Here is a 21,490-nt window from a genome sequence, read left to right on the forward strand (position 1 = left end):
GGAGAGACTTGAGCTGAGCGAAGACTGCTAAATGGCATTTCTCTTGTGGGTGGAAAAGAAAACAGGGCTTATGTAACCGCAGACAAATTACAAAACGAACACAGGAAGACTTGTGACCATCTAAGATAACCTTTGGGCATCATTGGGTCCTGGTATTCAAGTCATGCCACAGTCCCCTCCCACACTGAGTCAAGGCTGGTCTGTAACAAGCCTCAACAAGGCTAGTCTGTAATGTTCACAAAGGAGAAAAACATAGAGAAGACTGACACTGTCCACTGTGTGCCCTCTCTGGATAGAGAATATTTGGGACTAGGCCTATAAGACTCTGGATTTAGCAGAGCAGTGCCTCACACCTGCACTGTCAGTATTCATACCAGTATTCAGGAGGCTGGCAGAGGAGCACTGACATGGAGCTGAGGCTAGCCTGGGCAAAAGAGTGGATCCTAGGCCAGCTTGACTACAGAGACCCAATCTGAAAAGAAAGTCAGGGGGACTAGAGAGTTGGCTCAGGAATTTAGTTCGTCTTGTTCCTCCTGCAGAGGACCTGGGCTTGACTCTCCACATGCACACAGTGGCATGCACAAACATTTGCAACTCCAGGATGGTTTGACACCCTCTGCTGACATCCACCAGCATCAGACAGGCATGCAGTGCACATACACATGTGCAGGAAAAACATTGATCCACACAAATGCATCTACACAGAATGTTTTAAAAAGCAAAAGTAGAGAACTCCGGACTGGGATGTGGCACCCGTGAGGGAATGTTTTCAGAGCATGCACGAATGAAGCCTTGACTTCTGTCCCCAGCACCCCAACCACGTCTGGAGTCCCAGTACTCAAAAGATACAGATTGGAGAATCGCAGGCACAAATTTGTCCTTTCTGAGACACCATCTTAAAACCAAAGTAAATGAACAAGCTCCTTCGGAATGTGATGCAGCCTTGGGGTATTAATATCTAGACTTGAGGGACTTAGATAGAATGTTCCTTCACCTTCCGTCCGGTACACGTGCTGAGTCTCAGGCTCTACCATAGAGTGAAATGGTAAGTGGGTAAGGTGTAATGCCTAAAATTCCAGCCCACGTCTCCAGTCACTGACCACTCAGGGCCACTGTCACCTCCAGACACTTTCTGTTCCAAGCAATCTTGTTCAGCTCTCCACCCCACAATCTCCACATCTCCACAGACGACTTCCATGTCTAGTCATTTATAACTTTAGACATTTGATCCCTGCCCACCTCCAGCTCCTTTGCCTCCTCCCTCCCACACAGTCCAACCTGCCTCTACTTTGTTCTGTTCAGTAGTTCTTTTTAAATTTTCACTTCATTTCTCATGGGTTGGGAATCCCAGGGTGACCACATCGACCACAGTGTTTCTGACACACTGACACCCTTGCAAGTCCACCACCAGTGTCCTCCTGGGCCGTAAATGCTGCCGCCACATAGGTCTGTACTACACACAATGCCAACCTCAGCCAGGTCCTTCATATACCCAGCGGGTGTCCAGTCAGCTTTCTGCCCAGCCTTCCCAACACCCAAGTGCCATCAATTTTCTACCCTGCTTCCCAACACCCAATCCAAATCTCCCTCCTGCCCCTCCGTTACTGCCCACCCTTTGACCCCATTTGCCCTCCCAGGCACCCCTGTCATTGAAGAACAAGTGACCATAAAAGTGATGGGTGTCAGCTGCTGGCAACTCTTCTCCCAGCATCCTCCACTTTCTTTATCTTCTATGCAGCCAAACCTCCTGGGAAACTTGGTCACCGTTTGAATACTCAGTGCCTCCCCTTTTCTAACTCTTCCAAGCACCCTTGCTTGCTGTCTCTGCCCCAGCCTACATGAATGACATCAAAGACCTAGTCTTACTTTGTTCAGCACTGGCTACTTCTAAGTCACTCTCTCTTTTCGCCCACAATTTTCTAGGTTTAGTCTCTTTCTCCTCCCATCTCTTCTGCAGCTTCTTCTCCTCTGCATAAGGGAAACCACCAAGCTCACCTTGGGCAGGCTTCTCCACTACAAGATTCTAATCGGTTTTCCCAAGTGATGTTTCTCACAACTCTGTCCCTCCAGACTTCATTCATGCTTCCAGACCCAAATAGCCATGAACTTCAATATTACTCCACGGGATAACCTCAGACTACTTTTCTGTTGCCTTCAGTCCAGCTCCCCCCACACCTGCTCCCTGCCTTCACAAATGACATTATGACTCTCTCACATACCAAACCCAGAACTCCCATGCACCATCCCCATTTCCCCCTGCATCTTCCTCCCAACTCGGTCACTGAGGCCAACCAGGTCTCCTTCCTCAAGTGCACACTTCTCTCACAGTACCCATCTCCTCTGGGTTGCTTACTGGTAGCCACCCCTAACTCTTCTTCTTCGCACTCAGCCTCCTTCCTTCCCACCTTTCATCTTATCACTGTCAAGAAAGCTTTCAGGCTTTACCAGTCTTCTGCCTGAGACCATCCACGGTCCCCACTGCCTCCTGTAGAAAGTTCAGGATTGAGTCCTCTCACCCCCACGATGCCCACACCTTCACGCTGAGACTTCTCTCTCCCTGCACCTGCCCCTCCTTGACACCACCTCCTGCCAAAATCAGGCCTCCACTTATAAATAGGAATTGCTGAGGGCAGAGTGGTACTAAGCAAGGTCTGTGCCCTGTTCTTGATGACCCCGCTTTTCCCACCCTGCCTTCTGTAGAATCTCTGGGAGATTCCAGTAGGGGAGGGACTGATGTGGAAACTTGAGAAGCAAGAATCTCTTGAGTCCAACCCCACACAGACGTTCCACCCCAACTTCTCTCATTGGATCCTCATGCCTGGGATGTCGTGGAAGCTGCTGCTTTATACACCCAAATCGGGTTGGGCAAACCTGTTCTAGGGCAGGGAAACGAAACTCTAGGGAGATCTCAAGATCTTCCCTCCAAAATGAAGTCCCTGGCTCAGAGTCTGATGGTCATTGTTGGTCAATAGGATTCGGGGAAATGCATCTATTTTTCTGTTCTGTGAAATGGAGAAAATACTAGTACTTTTTAGGGTGGCAACAAACAATATGATTTCATAGCAAACATTTACTCATGATTATAGGTGTGTTTGCCACATGTATTTCGGTGCCCGTGCAGGCCAGAAGAAGGCATTAGATCTCCCGGGGCATAAGTTACAGGTGGTTGTGAGCCACTCGAATTGGGGGGTTGGAAATCAAACTCTGGTCCTCTGGAAAAGCAAGCAAGAAGGTTCTTAACTACTAACCCCTGCCGGATACACTTTATATTTTATTTTATTTTAATTTTTATTGCCCAGAAAGAATCTAGGCACATTCATGTATCTTCCAGGATAAGAGGAAAGTTAATTATCAGTGCATTCCGGTTTGATCTGACTGTAAGGAGCTCCTCAGTTCCCACTGTACTGCAACTAGAAGAGTTAGGGACCCGGGAACCAGGCTGTACAAGAAACCTTTCAGCCCTTGGCCATCAATCATCAGCAAAGTCCTGCCCCCAGATAAGCGTCATAGATTACACAAGAGCAAGCCAGAGAGTGCTTGCGCGTCCAATCACAGGCGATGCCCCGCCCCACTATGTGGCTCATCCAATCAGCGTCAAGGCTCTAACCCTTCCACACTCAGAGGCGCAGGCTTGCGTCAGCAGCGCGCGACGTGGGGTCTCCCAGCTCGGGATTCCGAGCTTCTTTACAGCATGTCCGTCATCTTCGCTCCTGACTGGTTACGCGGCAAGGCCAAGGTCAACCAGGAGACTATCCAGCGGGTGAGCGACCGCGAGCCGGAGACCTGGTGCAGGAGCTTCCTGCAGGGGCCGGACCGTGGTGGGGACAGTCTGTGGGCCGAGGAAGGAATGGGAGCAGGGTCAACTTGGCGCCTGCCCCGGACCTTCACCTGAGAGCTCCCTGCGCTTCCCCCTCGCCCATCTTTCAGCTCCTGGAGGAGAATGACCAGCTGATCCGCTGTATCGTGGAGTATCAGAACAAGGGTCGAGCGAACGAGTGCGTCCAGTAAGTGCCACTGGGGACGTGCGGCAGCCCTGGGGAGGTGCGGAAGAGGCTACTTGGATTGAGTAGTGCTGCATCCCTTTAATCCTAGCACTGGGCAGGCTGCGGCCGGAGAATGGCCAGCTAAGATTACGTAGCATGACTACTTCGCCCTCTAAAGGTTATTTACTTACTACTCAAAACCATATTTACAGTTTATGGTAGATCCTTGAGTTAGTCAGGGTTTCCTAGAAAGCACTGTCATCTGGTGACAGGAAAGCATCCTACAGATAGGCTCCATAAGAGCCATGGTCTCTTTATTCGTGGATTTCACGTCCATCCCCCAAAAGTAAGCCAGGCCATTTGGGTAACTAGAAATCGGTCTGTGGGAGATACACACGATCAACAAAGGGATTTCTATGTTAAACCAGAGTTCAATTCAGGATAGAATTAATGTGCTCTCTTACTGGATACCAGAATGGGAAGAAACAGAATCTGAGACCTTTTTCCAAATTTGGTCCAAGAACTAGGCCCCATTTCTTATATGGAATGATTTATTGTTACTTAAATGCTTTAAAAATTCCTTATCTTTTTTACCTCTTTAAAACTCACCCACAACCCTTCTTTAAGCACTTAATGGAATGGTAGAATTGCCATTTTGAGGTGTTTGTTTGACTCCAGCATTCAAGGTTTGCGTTTTTACATTTAACAGTAAACACTTTCCCGTGTTTAGAAAACGCCTGCAGCACATTCTCTTTGGTATACTGACTCTTGTGCAAAGATTCAGAGGTCCTACAAATCTATTCTGTCTTCTCACATTGTGAAGGTCCTACTTCTCAAGTCTGATGACTCTTCCCGAATGGCCAGCAAATGTCATGTGCTCTCCTTGGTCATACAAGGGTCTTCCTTTATTCCCCCCAACACACACAAAGGTTTCCCCATGTAGCTCTGGCTACCTGGACTTGCTTTGTAGACCAGGCTGGCTGTGACCTTCCCTGCCTCTGCCTCTGCCTCTGCCTCCTATGTGAGGGACTAAGATACACCACCGCACCGAGCAGTGGTAACTGCAGATGAGGAGCCAATGCATGGTGACTAAGAAGCACCAAAGATTCCCACTCTCTGTGGAGCTGACACTCTAGACTCTAGACCAGAGGGGAAAAATATAATAGACATGTGCTTTAAATGGAATAAAGTCAGGGCATACCTGTCGTGTACAGGAAGTCCTGGGTGCAGTTTCCAGCACTGCAGAAATCAGGTGGGTAAGTAGAAGATGGGGTGCAGTGTGTTCTTCACAAGGTAACATTGAGAGAAGCCTGAACCCCAGAAATAAGTAGGGCAGGACAAAGGCGCTGGATATCCTTGGGCATACCAAGGAGGCCCCATGTTCAGATCTCGGCGAAGGGAAAGCCACAGGAGATGAGGACACAGCAGTAACTGGAGACCCCATTATAAAGGTCTTGTAGGAATGAGATGGCATCTTTTAAGGGCTATAGAGCAGTTAAATGCAGGATCCTGATTTAAATTGCAGTGATCACTCCAGTCTGTAGAATACAGTGGGGCTGTAGTATAGATCATGGGGATGAGGAGAACGCTGTTGTAGTCCAGGCAAAAAAGGGATAGTTGCTTGATCTAGAGGGTAGATGTGGGAGTGGAAATGGCCAAGATTCTAAGTTAAACGAGGTTGGTAAAGCCAGGTGTGGTGGTATACTTGGGGAGGCAGAGACAGATGGATCTCTTGAGTTTGAAGACAGCTAGGGCTGTATAGTAAGACCATTTGGTTGACGACTGCGTCATTCAGTCACTGGGAAAGCCATTCCAGTTCAGTGGGTAGGTTTAGCCTGCCCGGTGAAGAAAACCAAGCGTCTGACTTTTGTTTTTCACCCATAGGTATCAGCATGTGTTACACAGAAATCTCATTTATTTGGCCACCATCGCAGACGCCAACACAAGCAGTCTTACAAAGGCAGTGGAGTAGTCTTCCAGGGGGCTGTGATGAGCAGTGACTGCATGGAACCCATCTCCTGTGAAATAGAGCGCTGCTTAGTACATGGCGAAAGGTGCCATTCATTTTAGACTGTGATGAAACTTGCTACCAATTCTACCATATTCTTACTGTAAATATTTTAGTGATAAAACAGATCCCACAGTAGAACTGTGAGGACCTGAGGTATGTGTGACGGCAGTGTCATTGTCAACAATACTGCTTCATTATCTAATACTGTGTAATAATAAATGATGCACGCCTCTCCCCAGTGTCCCACATCCACTGATGCCACGTTCACACTGCCCTGTTTTCTCCTTTCTGTCACCTCTTCTGCTAGGTTATAAACTGTTGAAACCTTGTCAGGGAGAGAGGTTGAAGCAAGTACCCCTGCTTGAGGCACAAGCAAAGGGTACAGCGATGGGAGATGGAGGCAGGATGTCAAGGTCAACCTGGGCCACAGGAGCCCCAGAAAAAGGAAAAGTGTTTTTGTTAGCGTATACGTGATTGGTTTAATGGCATTTTCACACGTATAGATAATGTATCTGGTCGCCTTCGCCCCCATTACTCTCGTTTCCTTCCTGCTTGAAAGCTTGATAGACAACATGGATGCAATTTAAAGATACTTTGCTTTCACACTGTGAAACCAGCCAGCATAAAGGACAGACTCCATAAGTGTCTGTCCACTTTCTATTGCTGTGATACAGCACCATGATGAAAGCAGCTTGTGGAGGACAGAGCTGTGTGGGCTTAAATGTCCTAATTACAGTCCATCATGCAGGGAAGTCAGGGCAGGAACCTGGGGGCTGCAACTGAAGCAGGGCCCTTGGAAGACGCTGGCTTACTCTCTTTGTTGAAAGGATTGAGGATCTGTTAGTTGTTCAGGCCTTGAGGCTGGATGTCTCGGTGATCCCAATCTTGCCCTGAGGCCTGGGGGATTCCCGGAGAGCTGCTGGTCTTCAGTCTGTGTAGGAATCCCAGATAAGTTGGATCGAATACCAACCAAGACAGTAATGACTCAGTGACCAGATGAATAAGCCTGTAGAGTACAGCGAGCAAAACTCCAAGTTTCCTTCCATGCCCTTTTATAAGTGTGGCTCAGTTTAGGGTTAGTCTTCAGCTTTCAAGTAATCCAGCAAAGTTTACAGGAGTGCTAGCAGCTTAGACTTAGGTTCCAGATGCAGTCGAGTTGGCAGCCAGAGTAGACCGCCACAGTGATTCTACACACAGGAAGTAGAAGTGTGGATGTGCAAAGTGGGTATAAAGACTGAGGGAGCTGTGTTCTTCCAGATAACAAACTTTCCGAGTTGGTGATGGCTACAGCCACAAGGTGAGTGTGCTTCATACCACTGAACTGCGCTTAAAGATGGCTTTAGATTGGTAAAGATATGATGCAAACTTGACAGTTTTATACAAGCAGGGTGGCACTGATAATTGCATGTGGTCATACAAGCAACTTATGGGTTTAAAAGATAGTCTTAGATAAAGGGGCATTTGTTTAAGCCTAGGCGGGGCTCCAAGAGTTCCACCACACCTGAGACATGAAGACTGGATTTAAACATAGGAGAAACTCAAATTCCCAGATGAACACAGACAAAGTTTTTGGGAATGTGAAGTCTACACATCCATTTCTCTCCCCTTCCCTTGTCTGTCTCTTCCATCTCCCTCCCCTTCTTGTCTCCCTCCGTTTTCTGCTGTTGCAGATGGAACCCAGAGCATGTCTGTACCACTGAGGTACATCCCCAGCCTCTGGGGAATTCTGAGTGCAGAAGCACAAGACTGAAGGAAACAACAACAAAAAGCCGGATCAACTGACCACCAGAATAAGACACTTTGCCACGGCTAGTCCTGCTAAGTGTAGTTCTTACCCCTCACTGAGGAAACAACTCCCACACCTAAGCTCAAGGTGTGTTTCCTTTAGAGGAGACAAAAAGATCGTAAGAGTCAGAGAATCGGAGTTTGCTGTGAGATTTTTGTCTCCTTGTAATGTCAGAAACAACACCATAAGTCTCACCAACTTGACTGCTTAACATGGATAACAGAAATGCCAAACTGGAGTCCTCAACTCTATACAAAGAACTACTGGCAACTAAGGAGTACTGAGAGTGAGAGAAATCGTCTACCCCGAGGAAGAACAGGCCAATTGGTCATTGAATAGACTGAGCAGATTGTGCTTAGGGATATATACGTATGTATATATACATGTAGAAACAATGCATTTATCCCCCAAAATAAAACTAGTTTTTAAAAAACAAACATATAACTTCTACAATTTTCAGCTCTAGGAAGTAACTTTTTTTTCCCCCATTGGTAAAAAATTTTTAAAAATAAAAGGGGTTGGGGATTTAGCTCAGTGGTAGAGCGCTTGGCAAGCGCAAGGCCCTGGGTTCGGTCCCCAGCTCCGAAGGGTGGGTAAAAAAAATAGTAAGCACTTTTATTTTAAAGACAGTTTTATGTTGGTGCTATTTTTTTGAGCTACATTTTTGGGTTTTTATACCTCTATTTCCCTTCCAACCCTTATTCCACCCCGATCTCTTCGAACTTCCCAACGCTAGGTAGGAAGGAAAGGGGAAAGGAGACACAGACCTCTTTAGACTACTTCCTGCTGACTAAGGATGTTGAGTTACTTGAGGTGAGTCCAATCTTTATGGTTAGGATTATCTCCCAGTTTCTTCTCATCTCTTTGCTCACGAACACTTGGCAAAACTCCAGGAGCAGCAGCATTCCCAGAACGTCCCTGGCCCTCTTGGGGCTCTGGCATTCATACCCTTGGAAGAGTCCCCAGAATTCTGAATGTAAACTATCTACGGCTGGCAAAAGCACGCCCCTGCCTGTGCACTAGGCAAATCATAATCATCGGCTGTGAAGTAGCCGCTTCTTCCATGCCTGGGATTAGATAAAGACATTCTCACAATTATAACTGGGTTTTTAAAGAAACCAAAATTCTCACTATAGGGTCCCTCTATATAGCCTTTCCTGGTACTCTCTATGTAGACTAGGTTGGCCTTTGATTCACCAAGATCTACCTGTCTTTGCCTACTAAGTGCTGGGTGCTGTGATTAAAGGTGTGTGCCACTATACCCAACTTCAGTAAGCGTTCAACAGCTGAGCCATCTCTCTAAACATAAAGACAACATGTAGAACCAATTTAAGCTTATCCCTGACTAGTTTATAAATAAATGGGACTCAGACAATGGTTATTTTATTTGGCTTTGACGATTATTGGAGGGTAACTCCTACTCTTCTAACTGCTGGCCTGGCTACCTCCCCAGTGGTGTACCCCAGATACATATAGTTTTTCCTCGCTGTGTGCTCATCCTCCATCTCCCCTCATGGGGGCGTCCTCTCTCCTCTTGTTCCTCCTCCACTAGTTCTCTCTTCTTGACTTACTCTTCTCACCTCCAACCAAGTAACTCAAAACCCACCTCCCTGTAATCCCTCTAATAACTGGCTGTAATTTTATTTAACCAATTAACAAGGTTTGCACAACAAAAGTTTGTAAACATGCTAAGTCACTCTTGGTCTAGACCTCTGGGTATAGTATGTAGCATTACAATATATAGCAACAGACCCAACCTCAACACTGATTGGGATTATAATTTTCTACAGTAACACACTCTTTGTCGAGTACTTTTGTTGTTGGTTTGTTTGTTTTGTTTTGAGACAAGGTTTACATAGCTCTGACTGGCCAGGGAGGCACTATGTAGACCAGACTGACAAAACTCTAGAGATCCACTTCCCTCTGCCTCTTGAGCGATGGGGTTAAATAAAGGGTGTGTGTTATAGCTCACAGACTTCTTTTTTAAGATTTTTACTCTGAGTGTTTTGCCTGCATGTACGTCTGTGCACCATGTTTATGCTTGATGTTCACGGAGGTCAGAGGAATACGATAGAAACCCTGGAACTGGAGATGGTTGTAAGCCACCATGAGGCCCTTGTGTTGGGCTTTAAAGCCAGATCCTCTGCAGGAGCAGCCTCTTAACAGCTGGACCATTGCTCCAGCCAACTGGTTTGCTTTCTTCAGACAGGCCTCAGGTAGCTCAGGCTGACCTTGAACTTCTGAGCCTCCTGCCTTTGCCCACCAAGCGCTGGAGTACAAGTGTGCAACGCCATGGTTTGTGTTTTGCTTCAGGGTTTTTGTAGTTGCTTTGATTTCTATGTCGTTATATTTCTGAGAAAGTCTCCGTGACCCAGACTGGCCTCTAGCTGGCGGCCAGTCTCGTCTCACCGTGGTGGGCAAGTGAAGTCCATCTGGATCCATCTGGTTCCATCTGATTTTCGATTCTTTTAAGTCGAGACAAACAGCGTGACCATATCTACCGTGAGACGGTACAGGACACCGGCCACGTCGGCCGGAAACCTCGGCTTTGCCTTGCGTCCACCCACTGGCCACGCAACCTCAAATATCGCGATGCTACGCGAGCCGTGGTTGACAGCTCGCACACGTCTGCGCACTCGGGATTGGACGGCTGATTCCGAGGGGCGGGGCACGAGGGCCCTCGCGCCCGCTGCCGCACCGGAGCCGCCCACTAGACCAGATGAACTCTCGCGATACTTGTGTCCAGTCTCGCGTGCTCTGGCGTGGCGCTCCGCGGCTGGCCCTAACGGGGAGGAGGTGGTGTTCCGTTGGTGACGTTAGGCTCCGGCGGCGCCGGCAGGGCGTTCTCCGGAGCTGTAGGGCCAGGTGAGGAGCTCGACGGGAGCGCGGGTGGCCGCGGCTGGGGCGGGCGGGTGTCCTCCTGTGGGCCGCGCCCCTGTCAGGTGGCCCGGGCCCCGCCCCGGCCACCCGCCCGCCCTCAGCGTCCTCCTGTCTCTCCTCAGCTCCCGCCGCCGTCCCGTTGCTGCGCTCGCGATGGGCGCCCAGGACCGGCCGCAGTGCCACTTCGACATCGAGATCAACCGGGAGCCGGGTGAGTGGGGCGAGCCCGCTGGAGCCGGAGCGAGGGCGGACGTGAACGCGGCGGGGCCCGGGCCGGAGCCTGGGGGGAGGGGTGCAGGGGAGGGGCGGGCTCTGCGGACCGGAGCTGCCGAGCCACCGCGTTCACGAGCCGGCCAACTGCCCTCCGCTCTCTCTCGGGAGCCTTCCCTAGAGTGTCCTGGCTCGCGGAGACGTGGCTTGGGGGACAGGAGGGCTCGTGCATGTTCTGCGGCCCCGGGGACTGCAGCGCCGCTGGTCTGCAACCGCGATGTTTGGTGTTGGGTAGTCCCGAGTGCAGCCATTCACTAATCCCGGGGCGTCCGATTCCTCTGTGTACAGAGACGTAGCTGCACACGTACCGTGCTCACACATGCAAAGACGCGCGTGTCGAGGGTGAACATAGGTGCGGGTGCGGAGTTGCAAACCGACGGGAGGTGTGTGCTGAGTGCCCCCCATCTTATGTTGCAGATCCGCGGGAGAGCTAGTCCTGAGTCCTGGAAGGGGCAGCAGTAGCTAAAACAAGGCTGCCTCTTTTTCTGTTTATGTTCTGCGGGAAGGAGACAGGAAGTAAAGGGGTAAACACGCATTCCCTCCAGTAGTGCTGTGTTAGTCAGGCAGTGAGAAAAGGCCGTCCGGAGGGGATGACGTTTGAGTAGATGCGTGTGGGAACTGTGGTTGGTGGCGGCAGCCAACAGTTGACTTGGGTTCCGAATCGGTACGTGTGTTTTTTGAGGGAAATCGAAGATCCCGATCTGGATGGAGTAGAGAGAAGGGAATAGGGAAAAGTCTGGCCCCACGCTAGAGGAGGACGGTGGCAGCTCTGAACAAAGGATTGGAGTGATCTTAAACATTTTGTTTTTCCCATTTAACATTTGGACCCGAACTGGAGCTGCAGTTTATTCGGCGTTTACAAAACTTAACTTTGGAGATTTTTCGTGGATTTTTGCAAACCTAATGTGAGAGCATACTCAGAAAGTAATAGGACAATAGCTGGGAAGTATTTTCCTAAAGTGACCAAGGACCTGGCTTTGATTCGCAGCAACACAGATAGATGTAAGTCTTGAAAAGAAAGTATTTAACATGGCATCTTTACTTAATGTCTATTTTTTTTCAGGCATCTCCTATTTTTAACTTTTTGTTTTGTTTTTTTAAGACAGTTTTTCTGTGTAGACCAGGCTGGCCTTGAACTCAAAGAGATCTGAGTGCTGGGAGTAAGGTGGGCGCCACCACTGCCCCGCTTATTTTTACTAATCAGCCAGGAATATAGTTCAGTGGGAGAGTGCTTGCCTGGCATTGAAGGCTCCAGTTCAGTTCTCACTGTCACAGATAAAAGTATCTGATTTAGATTTATTTTGATAAGCAGAAGTGATGCAGAAATCAAGATGAACTGATAAGAATTGAGTGTAACATTGTATGTATTTTCAGTTACCATCAGTTCAAATGCAAAACAGATTTTCTTTTGAATTAGTTTTTATAATTCAGAAGTTGAACAACAGTTTTATGTTGAATGACTGCAAATGCAGATTTAAAAGGGAGGAAACCTTTACATTGTATAACAGGTTTCCTGTATGAATCCAGTAAAATTGTTCCTATTGGAAATAATTTTTATTTTTGGTGGTTTGTGGCTTTTAAGAAACTGGTGTATTTAATTTGACAGACTTATGTGCTAGGAGTTTTTTTCATAGTATGTAGTGATAGCTGATCTTTCACTCCTGATTGAAAATATGTAGTTTACTGCTTTAATGGTGGCATGAATCTGGGAGAGCAGGGACTAAAAATAAAGTGGTCTAAAGTCTCCTGCATTTATTCAGAGCATCAGACAATTTAAACTCAAGCCTAATGTGGCAAGAACTTTTTTTTTTTCCAGAGAGGCATATGGATAGAGCCAGTTGTAATGAATAAGTGAAAGTAAACTCCTACCCACTACACCTGGGAGAGTCAGGAAAGCACCTTCCCAGAACAAGTACATGTTTTTGAAGAAACTGAGGTCACAGGACTCTGTTTTCTTGGAGCTTTCCTCACAAGCACTCATAATTCCTCTGTTCTTGGACAATTCGGACAGTGGGTGCCTGTTGTCTTTTATTTTCTCTCTCTCTTTTTTAAGATTTATTTAATGTATATGAGCACACTGTTGCTGTCTTCAGACACACCGGAAGAGGGCACCAGATCCCATTTCAGATGGTTGTGAGCCACCATGTGGTTGCTGGGAACCAAACTCAGGACCTCTGGAAAAGCAGTCAGTGCTCTTAACCGCTAAGCCATCTCTCCAGACCCGTTTTTTATTCTCTTAATCTACTGTTAATCTACCATTTTTTTAAGAACCAGATTTTAGTGTCATAGACTTTCTGTCCTCAACTTTTATCAATTTCAGATTTTTTAATCTTCTAATGCTTGCTTTGGTTTTATTTTTTCTTTTTTAATTTTTTATTTAAATTTTAGGTACATTAGTGTTTTGCTTGAATATATGTGTAAAAGAGTGGGGTCTCCTAGGACAGAAGTTACAGATGGTTGTGAGCCACCATGTGAGTGCTGGAATTAAACTCAGGTCCCCTAACACTTTAACTTACTCTAACCACTGAACCATCTCTGCAGGCCCTCTTTTCTAATTTCTTAAAGTAGACGCTTTAATTGTTGCTGACTTGATTCCTTTTCTTTTTGATTTTTTAATTTTTGAAAATTTTATGTATGTAAGTACACTATAGCTCTCTTCATGCACACCATTAGAAGAGGGCATTGGGGGGTTGGGGATTTAGCTCAGTGGTAGAGCGCTTGCCTAGCAAGCGCAAGGCCCTGGGTTCAGTCCCCAGCTCCGAAAAAAAAGAACCAAAAAAAAAAAAAAAAAAAAAAAAGAAGAGGGCATTGGATCCCATTACAGATGGTTGTGAGCCACCATGGGAATTTAACTCAGGATCTCTGGAAGAGCAGCTAGTGCTCTTGACCACTAAGCCAGGTCTCCAGTCCCATGATTCCTTTTCTAATATAAAGGATTAATTATATATATATATATATATATATACATATATATATATAAAGCTTAAATGTATCCCATAAATTTTGATGCTCATTTTCTTCAAGCTCAAAATATCTAGTTTTTCTCTTAAGATTGTAACTCTTGAATTTAGAAATGTTCTGATTTCTGAGTACTGATTAGACAGTTTTGATCCATAATGCTCAAAATGAAAAAGAATTCAGAGTTCATATTTTACTTTAAAATTTGAAAATATTTGCATATATAAAACAAGATGTTTTGGAAGATGTACATAGGACATGAGGGTAATTTCATACTGGTGTTTCTGTGTGAGTGGGTGGTAGGTGGTGGTGGTGTGACTGCTACTGTATCAGGTAGAATTTTTTTCACTTGTGGCATCATGTGACACTCAAAAATGAAAGATCTGGACCTTTTTGGATAGGGATACTTTTTATCCTACCCAACCACCCCCCACCCCACCCCCTTTTTTAATTCTGGCCGTCTAGCAACTCAGTATGTAGACTAGGCTGGCCTTGAATTCAAAGAGATCTTCTGCCATTTGAGCACTAAGACCAAAGGTGTGCACCACCAGGTCTGCCTTAAATCAAATTTTAAAATAAATTACTTTTAGATAATAAATGACTTTGTTTTTTCTTTTGACTACTTCTGTCTTTTATGTTTAGCTACATTAAACATAATTATTTCTGTGTTTGGAGTTGCCTTTTCATTTTGTTGTGGGATCAGGTCTCACTTTCCCAGGCTAGCCTTAAATTTCTCAAGGTCAGTGTGTTCTCTTAATATATATCATTTTTTTCTGACTCTGTACAAGGGCACTTACATCATGACTCTTTACTTTGAAGTACTTAGTTTCTAATCTGAATCTGGGAATATCCTGCCAGTTGTGAGGTCGTCGCCGTAGTCCTACAGTACAGCCCTAGCACTGGCACACCTGAAAGGACAAGAATCAAAGCTCACAGCAGTTGCTCCTACTCTGGTCTTGTGCATGCTAGTCTACCAGCTGACCTTCAATCCCAACCCCAGGATGATTTCTTTAAAGGATTTTCTTACTTTAGGTTTTTTATTTTCTGTTTTGTTGTGGACCCAAGAGAAAAATCATAAATCCTTGGTAGTTTTTCAAGATGGATAAAAATGAGGGTATGATTAAAAGGGATGTTTTATGTTTCTGTTTAAGATTCACAAAATACTAATTAAAATGTCTGTTTTCTACAGTGTAACTAACATGTTCTACAGTGTAACTAACACGTTTGAAATTTTTATCAAGAAGTTAAGGGGTAATGCCAGACACATGTGCTGCCTGTGACCTTCGTCAAGACATTGGTCTTTCTGTGGTTCTAAAGACAATAGTGTTTACTTACCTTCATATTTACCCTTCAGACTTTAGACTCATACTCAGGATAGATGTGTCGGGTCAAATTTGTACTAGAAGAACAGGAAAAATGTCCCTTGCATCTCAGCCTTATTACTAAACTTGTATGATGTCCACTCTTACTGCTCATGGATTAAATATGAAGTAGAAGCTTTATGTGTTGAAGAGAGTTACTAAACAATATAACTTTGAGAACAAAGTATGGCTTTGTATCATGGATTTAGTGAGATGTATTAATAACTGAGCACAATTTAATTAGGCAGACGATTGTTTGTTATAACACAGTCAGCCAAGGAAGCTGGTGGTGCTTGAGTATAAATCCATTGGGTAGCACTTTCATTCACTCTTGTCCTAGCAGTGGTTTGAAAAAGATTTTTTGTTTGTTTAATGTGTATGATTATATGCATGTGGCGATCAGAAGATAAGTAGGAGAGTAGGTTCTCTTTGTGTGGAGCCTGGAGGTCAGTTGGAGACTATCAGGTTTGACAGCAAGCACTCTGACTTGCTGAGACATCTCAACAGCCCCACTTTTAGTTTCTTAAGAATTTGGCCTGGTCTAGAAGATTGTAGGTTTAAGGTCCAGTTCAAGGCCAGTCTGAGCAACTTAATGGAGACCACAGCTCAAAAAGTATAGAGGGCAGGGACTGATGGGCTAGTCCTGAAGGCTAATGAAGAACTTTTTATTGTTTTAGGGGTTTGTGTATGTGTTTATAGAAATTTTGAGAAGATAAAGTTTAGTTCTTAATTCTTTTTTTTTTTTAATCTTTACTTTTGATACCGGTAATCAAATCCAGGCCATGCTAACAAGCTAGCTACTACTGGAGCTGCATGCCCAAACCCTCCCTCCTTACCTGTCCTTGGTTTTTTGCTTTTGTTTTCCTATTGGTATGTTTCATGACAAAGCTTGTGCCTGAAAACAGCCTACCTCTCATTAACGAGGTTAATTTTGGTTAACATTTTCATGTTCATGTAAAGATCAATTTCCGTATGGGATTTGCTGTGTAGTGAACTAATTCTTAAGTTATACTTATTTATAGGCAGAAATTATGATAGTTCTTTTCTGATGAAGTTTGTTCATATTTCATTCAAAATGGAAGACTAGACATCTATTTCAGTGGTAGAGCATGGCTTAATATGGTCTGTAGTGCAGTAGGCACACCTGATTTGTTAATTTGTTTATCCTAGGTCATGTGTTCCTGTGTGTGCTCACTCAGTCCAACATGGCAGGAGAACTCATGTGTGGCTCTACACATACATAGTGTGTATGTGGAGGTTAGAACAACCTTGGGACATCATTGGTTTGGAATTTCATCACATAGTCAGGCTAGTTGCCATGTGTTCCCCTCTCCCCAGTTTGCATCTGGCATTTTACATGGATTTGGGGGATTCAAAATTAGTTCTTCATATTTGTGGTCTAAGTGTTTTGCCCGTTGAGCCCTCTCCCTTGCTCTAGTCTTTCTCAACCTTCCTAACGAGGAAACCCTTTAATACAGTTCCTTATGTTATGGTGACCCCCCCAACCATAACATTGTACCAATTGCTACTTCATAACTGTAATTTATAGGTCCTGCTGCAAGATATCTGATATACAACCCCTAAAGGGGTCATAATCCACAACCCACCACTGCTCTAGGATATTTTAGGAAAAATTTTCTGGCAATTTCCTTTGTTTTTTATTTGTAATGTATGTGTATGGGTGTTTTGCTTGTGTGTATGTTTGTGTACCACGTGTGTATGTCATGCCTATGGAGGCCAGAAGAGGGCGTAAGATCCCTTAGAACTGGAAATACTGTGAGCCGAGTCATGTGGGTGCTAGAAACTGAACCTGAGTCTTCTGTAAGAGCAACCGATACTCTTAACTGCTTAGCCATATCTCTAGCTGGATATGGCTGTGTTTCAACCTTGCACCAAATTAAAGTTATACCAGTTTTAATTTTTGTCTATCCCTCAATCTTAATGTTACTTAGAGAAGACAGAGCCTTCACACTAAATCTTGCCTCTTGAGAGTAATAAACATTAGAAACTTTTCTGCTTCAAGTTAGAAGGTAAAGTATTTGTGATAAGATGTTTTTTTAAAAAAAGAAAAAGCTTTATTACTGAAGTTAGGTCTACATCATTTGACCTCACACTTTGAAGTTTATTGTGCTAGTAAGAAGTAAGTAACTTAAAGTCAATAACTTATAGGGTAGAAACTTCAACCAGCTTTCATTTTAAAGTAGTGCTTCTCAACTTGTGTGTCTCAACCCTTTAGTGACCCTTTCACTGAGTCACCTAGGACCATTGGAGAATATTTACATTACATGATAGATATTTATGTTACAAGTCATAACAGTAGCAAAATAACAGTTATGAAGTAGCAATTTTATGGTTGGGGGGTCACAACAACATAAGGAACTGTATTAAAGAATCAAAGCATTAGGAAGGTTGAGAACCATTGTTTAAAAGCACTGTGAGATTAGGGGGCTGGGAACCACTTGCTTTAGAATTACAGAGGTATTGTGGTTTTAAGCCTAGGTTGAAGCCTGCCAGCCTTTAATCCCAGCACTTAGGAGGCAAAGGCTGGTGGGTCTCTGTAGCTTCAAGGCCAGCCTGGTCTACAGAGTGAGTTCTAGTACAGCTAGGGATACACAGAGAAACTCTGCCTTGAAAAACAAAAAACAAACAAACAAAAACAACAACAACAAACACAAGCAAGCCTAGGTTACTGTGGTTCTAAGAAAGTCCCAGGTTTTTATTCTTTTCTTTCTCTCCCCCCCTCCCCTTTTCCCCCTTCTGAGACAGGGTCTCTACATAGCCCTGGTTGTCCTGGAACTCTTGTGTAGACCAAACTAGCTTTGTAACTCACCAAGATCTACCTGTCTTTGCCTTTTAGAGTTTTTGGTGCTGGAATTAAAGGAGAGGGGATTATGCCTGGCCTTGTTTTTGTCTTTTTTGTTTGTTTGTTTGTTTGATTTTGTTTTTGAGTCAGGGTTTCTCTGTGTAGCCCTGACTCTTTCTTGGAAGTCACTTTGTAGACCAGGCTGCTCTGGAACTTACAGAGACTCACCTACCTCTACCTCCTGAGTGCTGGGATTAAAGGCCACGGCAACCAGCTGTTTTGTTCTTTCTATCCTTCAGGCAAATATTGTACAATGATTCCAAAGATCTAAGTGTGTTCTGATTTGCTTATGATTGTGACTTTGAAGCCCACCTCAGCCACTTCAGGGGTTTATAAAGATTGATGCAGATATTTTTATCCTACTAGTATTTCCATGTTTCTGATGTTATAGGTATTCTTGAAATAGTCTGACATATATTTATATACATTGATCACTTATTACCTAAAAGACTTCTTTTTATTTTCTTTCCTCATCCTTTTCTTCAAAAAACAAAACAAAACAAAACAAAAAACAGCTATAGCTTTGAAATTGTTTTAAAAATTGATTTGGTTAGAGATAAGTCTTAGAGTGTTAACATAGGGAAGTTTCCTTCCATGATGGGCAGTAATGATTCCACTCCTATTCATGACAAGTATCTGTAGTGCAGCCAAGGACACACTAGGACAGCCAGAAGTATATTAAACTCTTAATAGTAGAACTTGGTTTGTGTCTGTTCAAAACATGGCTTATACTTGCTCTACAATAATTTTGATTTATACCCCACCTCCCCTTTTGGTTTTGGTTTTTCGAGATAGGGTTTCTCTGTGTAACAGTCTTGGCTGTCCTGGACTTGCTGTGTAACCAGGCTGGAATCAAATGCACTGAGATCAGTCTGCCTCTGCCTCCTGAGTGCTGGTGTTAAAGATTATTAAAGGCATGAGCCTCCAAGCCAGGCCCTTATCCTGTCTTTTAAGTAAAAGGTCTATATGGGAAAGGATTTTGTAGAATGAGGGGGAAATGGAGTTAGGAGAGAATTGGAAACTGAAACTTCATTTCTTGGGGGCCAGTGAGATGGCAGTGGGAGAAGGTACTTGCTGCTGACCCTGACTCTCTGAGTTTGATGATCCCTGAAACCCACACAGTGGAAGGAGAAAACTCATTCTGGCAAGTAGTCCTTTGACTTCAATACACATTCTGTAATACATAGGTACCCCTCTCCCCCCGCTGACACACACACACACACACACACACACACACACACACACACACACGTAAAAGGAAATGTAATAAACAGTTTTTTCTTTAAGCAGGTTTATACAGTCAAACTGATTTATGATAATACTAAAATAGAATTTGCCCTCAGGAAGCTCTCACTTCACTGACGTGAGCGCTAATGGGATGTGTGCTTGGGTATTGTGCCTTAAAGGAATGCCTTGAGTTTTGATTTTTATATGCTAGTTAACAAGTGTAAGCCTTAAACAAAGGCTTAGTAATTTTAAACAGTTCAAAATAATCTTGAAACCAAAATTTGAGAATTGTTTTCCAGGGTGTATTGAGATCGTTTGCAGACTTGTTCCTTCTCGTTGCTGTTGTAGTAGCATTGATTCTTCAGAGCAAATTGTTCTTTCCTGGTTCTCAGGGAGTAGAACATGAGCATTGAGTTTAGGTGATTGGCTTCAACAGTTATTTCAGGAAAGAAAGTTCAAAAGAGGGCTGGAGGGATGGCTCAGTGGTTAAGAGCACTGACTGCCCTTCCAGAGGTCATGAGTTCAATTCCCAGCAACCACATGGTGGCTCATAACCATCTGTAACGAGATCTGATGCACTCTTTGTGTCTGAAGACAGTGACAGTGTACTCGACATATATAAAATGAATAGATAAAATCTTAAAAAAAAAAAAGTTCAAAAGAGAGCATGGGAGAGCTTTTCTTCTAACTGCTAATCAGAAAAGACTCTTGAGATGTGTTTATCTCTGACAGGGCCTAACAGGTCACACAACTGCTAATTAAGAACACTTGGAGTTGGGAGTATCTATAGAGTATTTGCTGTGCATACATAAGACGTTCTGGGCCTAGCGAAATCAAACATTATCTTAAAAGGTCATTAATTCTGTATTAAGGGGATCTAATGTATAAAAAAGACCCAAAACACTTCAGATCCTACAGTTTTTGTGGGAGAGCCATGAGTTGTTTGGGGTTGATATCCAGTATTGTTTTTAAAAATGAAAGGAAAAAGCTTACTATTATTAGGTTCCTCCTAGTTCTCTTATATGAAATATTTATTATCAACTTGCTCACTGTTTTTTCCCCCTCATATTTCATTTCAGTTGGTCGAATTATGTTTCAGCTCTTCTCAGACATATGTCCAAAAACATGCAAAAACTTCCTGTGCCTGTGCTCAGGTGAGTAGTTTTTAACCTGTCTCCAATGAGAATGCCTGACTACTTGCAGCTATATCTACTTTAAGGCAGGAGACCCTTCAGAAATATACAGTGGTCTGAGTTATACAACTAAACTTGAATGTGATATGAAATATGAAATGCAGGAAACATTTTGTAAGAGGACAGGAGGAAAAAACATCTTTAAAATGATAAGGATCAACTTCATATAATGCAATCTTTATATATTAGTTTGTCAAATAAGACATTTTTAAATTGCTTTTCATTATCATTGCATACACCCTAGCCAAGAAGAATAAAACAGTGTTAAACATTAAAAATAGCAAATTTAATTTTTAAAACCTATGTTTGAAAGGATTTTCTTAATTTCATTCTTTAGTGAAGTAATGGTCTCCATTCTTATTTCCTGTAGCACATAGAATTGTTTCTGGATCAGTTTAGAACATACACTGCTTTGCACTATTTATTGTGATTTGTGCATTATATATGCTACATACATTGTGTCATCTGTGCCTTACATCGCTCATAGTATCAGCACATGGGAGGGATTTGACCCCAGATTAGTTGGTTGGTTATTCCTGTGGAATGATGGGTTTGTAGCTAAACTTCTTTTTTTTTTCCCCCAGGGGAGAAAGGCCTTGGGAAAACAACTGGGAAGAAGTTATGTTATAAAGGTTCTACATTCCACCGTGTGGTTAAAAACTTTATGATTCAGGGTGGGGACTTCAGTGAAGGTAGAGCTAAAAGTTACATTCCTAATAAATCCATCCATCAGTTTTAAAAGAATCTCATTGTTGCTTTAACTGTAAATATCATGTCACAGAATGATGAGAACATTGTATCCTCAGTGCGTGCATCCTTGCTGGATGAACAGATGTTGCATATCTAGAATTTATGAAAAAGTAAAGACTGATATTTTATCTTGTTCATGTAATTTATTTTAGTAACATAATTATCAGATAGATTGCCTTCCAGTGAACACCACAGTACTGTCCAATTA

General features: G+C 43.9%; 2 protein-coding genes across 13 annotated transcripts in view; both read left to right on the forward strand.

Annotated features, from left to right (window-relative positions):
* Nucleotides 1-3,613: 3,613 nt before the first annotated feature.
* Ss18l2 (SS18 like 2) lies at nt 3,614-6,228 on the forward strand. The gene is made up of 3 exons (NM_001398699.1): nt 3,614-3,760; nt 3,928-4,004; nt 5,868-6,228. Exons 1-3 carry the CDS (start codon nt 3,692-3,694, stop codon nt 5,953-5,955), a joined length of 234 nt encoding a protein of 77 aa, NP_001385628.1. The 5' UTR covers nt 3,614-3,691; the 3' UTR covers nt 5,956-6,228.
* A 152-nt stretch (nt 6,229-6,380) lies between these two features.
* Nucleotides 6,381-21,490, forward strand: part of Nktr (natural killer cell triggering receptor) — a 42,461-nt gene continuing 27,351 nt past the window's right edge. For 4 of the 12 annotated variants that reach the window (XR_005488595.2, XR_005488594.2, XM_063264715.1 and 1 more), the window contains exons 1-4: nt 6,381-10,645; nt 10,783-10,871; nt 20,419-20,493; nt 21,117-21,224. Coding sequence is in view for 6 of the 12 variants with exons in the window: in XM_063264715.1 (XP_063120785.1) it covers nt 10,500-10,645; nt 10,783-10,871; nt 20,419-20,493; nt 21,117-21,224 (418 nt within the window). In the remaining 6 variants the exon portion in view is untranslated. Of the gene's footprint in view, nt 10,646-10,782; nt 10,872-20,418; nt 20,494-21,116; nt 21,225-21,490 lie in introns of those variants that run through there. The other 8 variants (XM_063264711.1, XM_063264712.1, XM_039082746.2 and 5 more) reach the window with 5 other exon arrangements.

Source organism: Rattus norvegicus, chromosome 8 (assembly GCF_036323735.1).
Source record: "Rattus norvegicus strain BN/NHsdMcwi chromosome 8, GRCr8, whole genome shotgun sequence".
Classification (NCBI taxonomy): domain Eukaryota; kingdom Metazoa; phylum Chordata; class Mammalia; order Rodentia; family Muridae; genus Rattus; species Rattus norvegicus.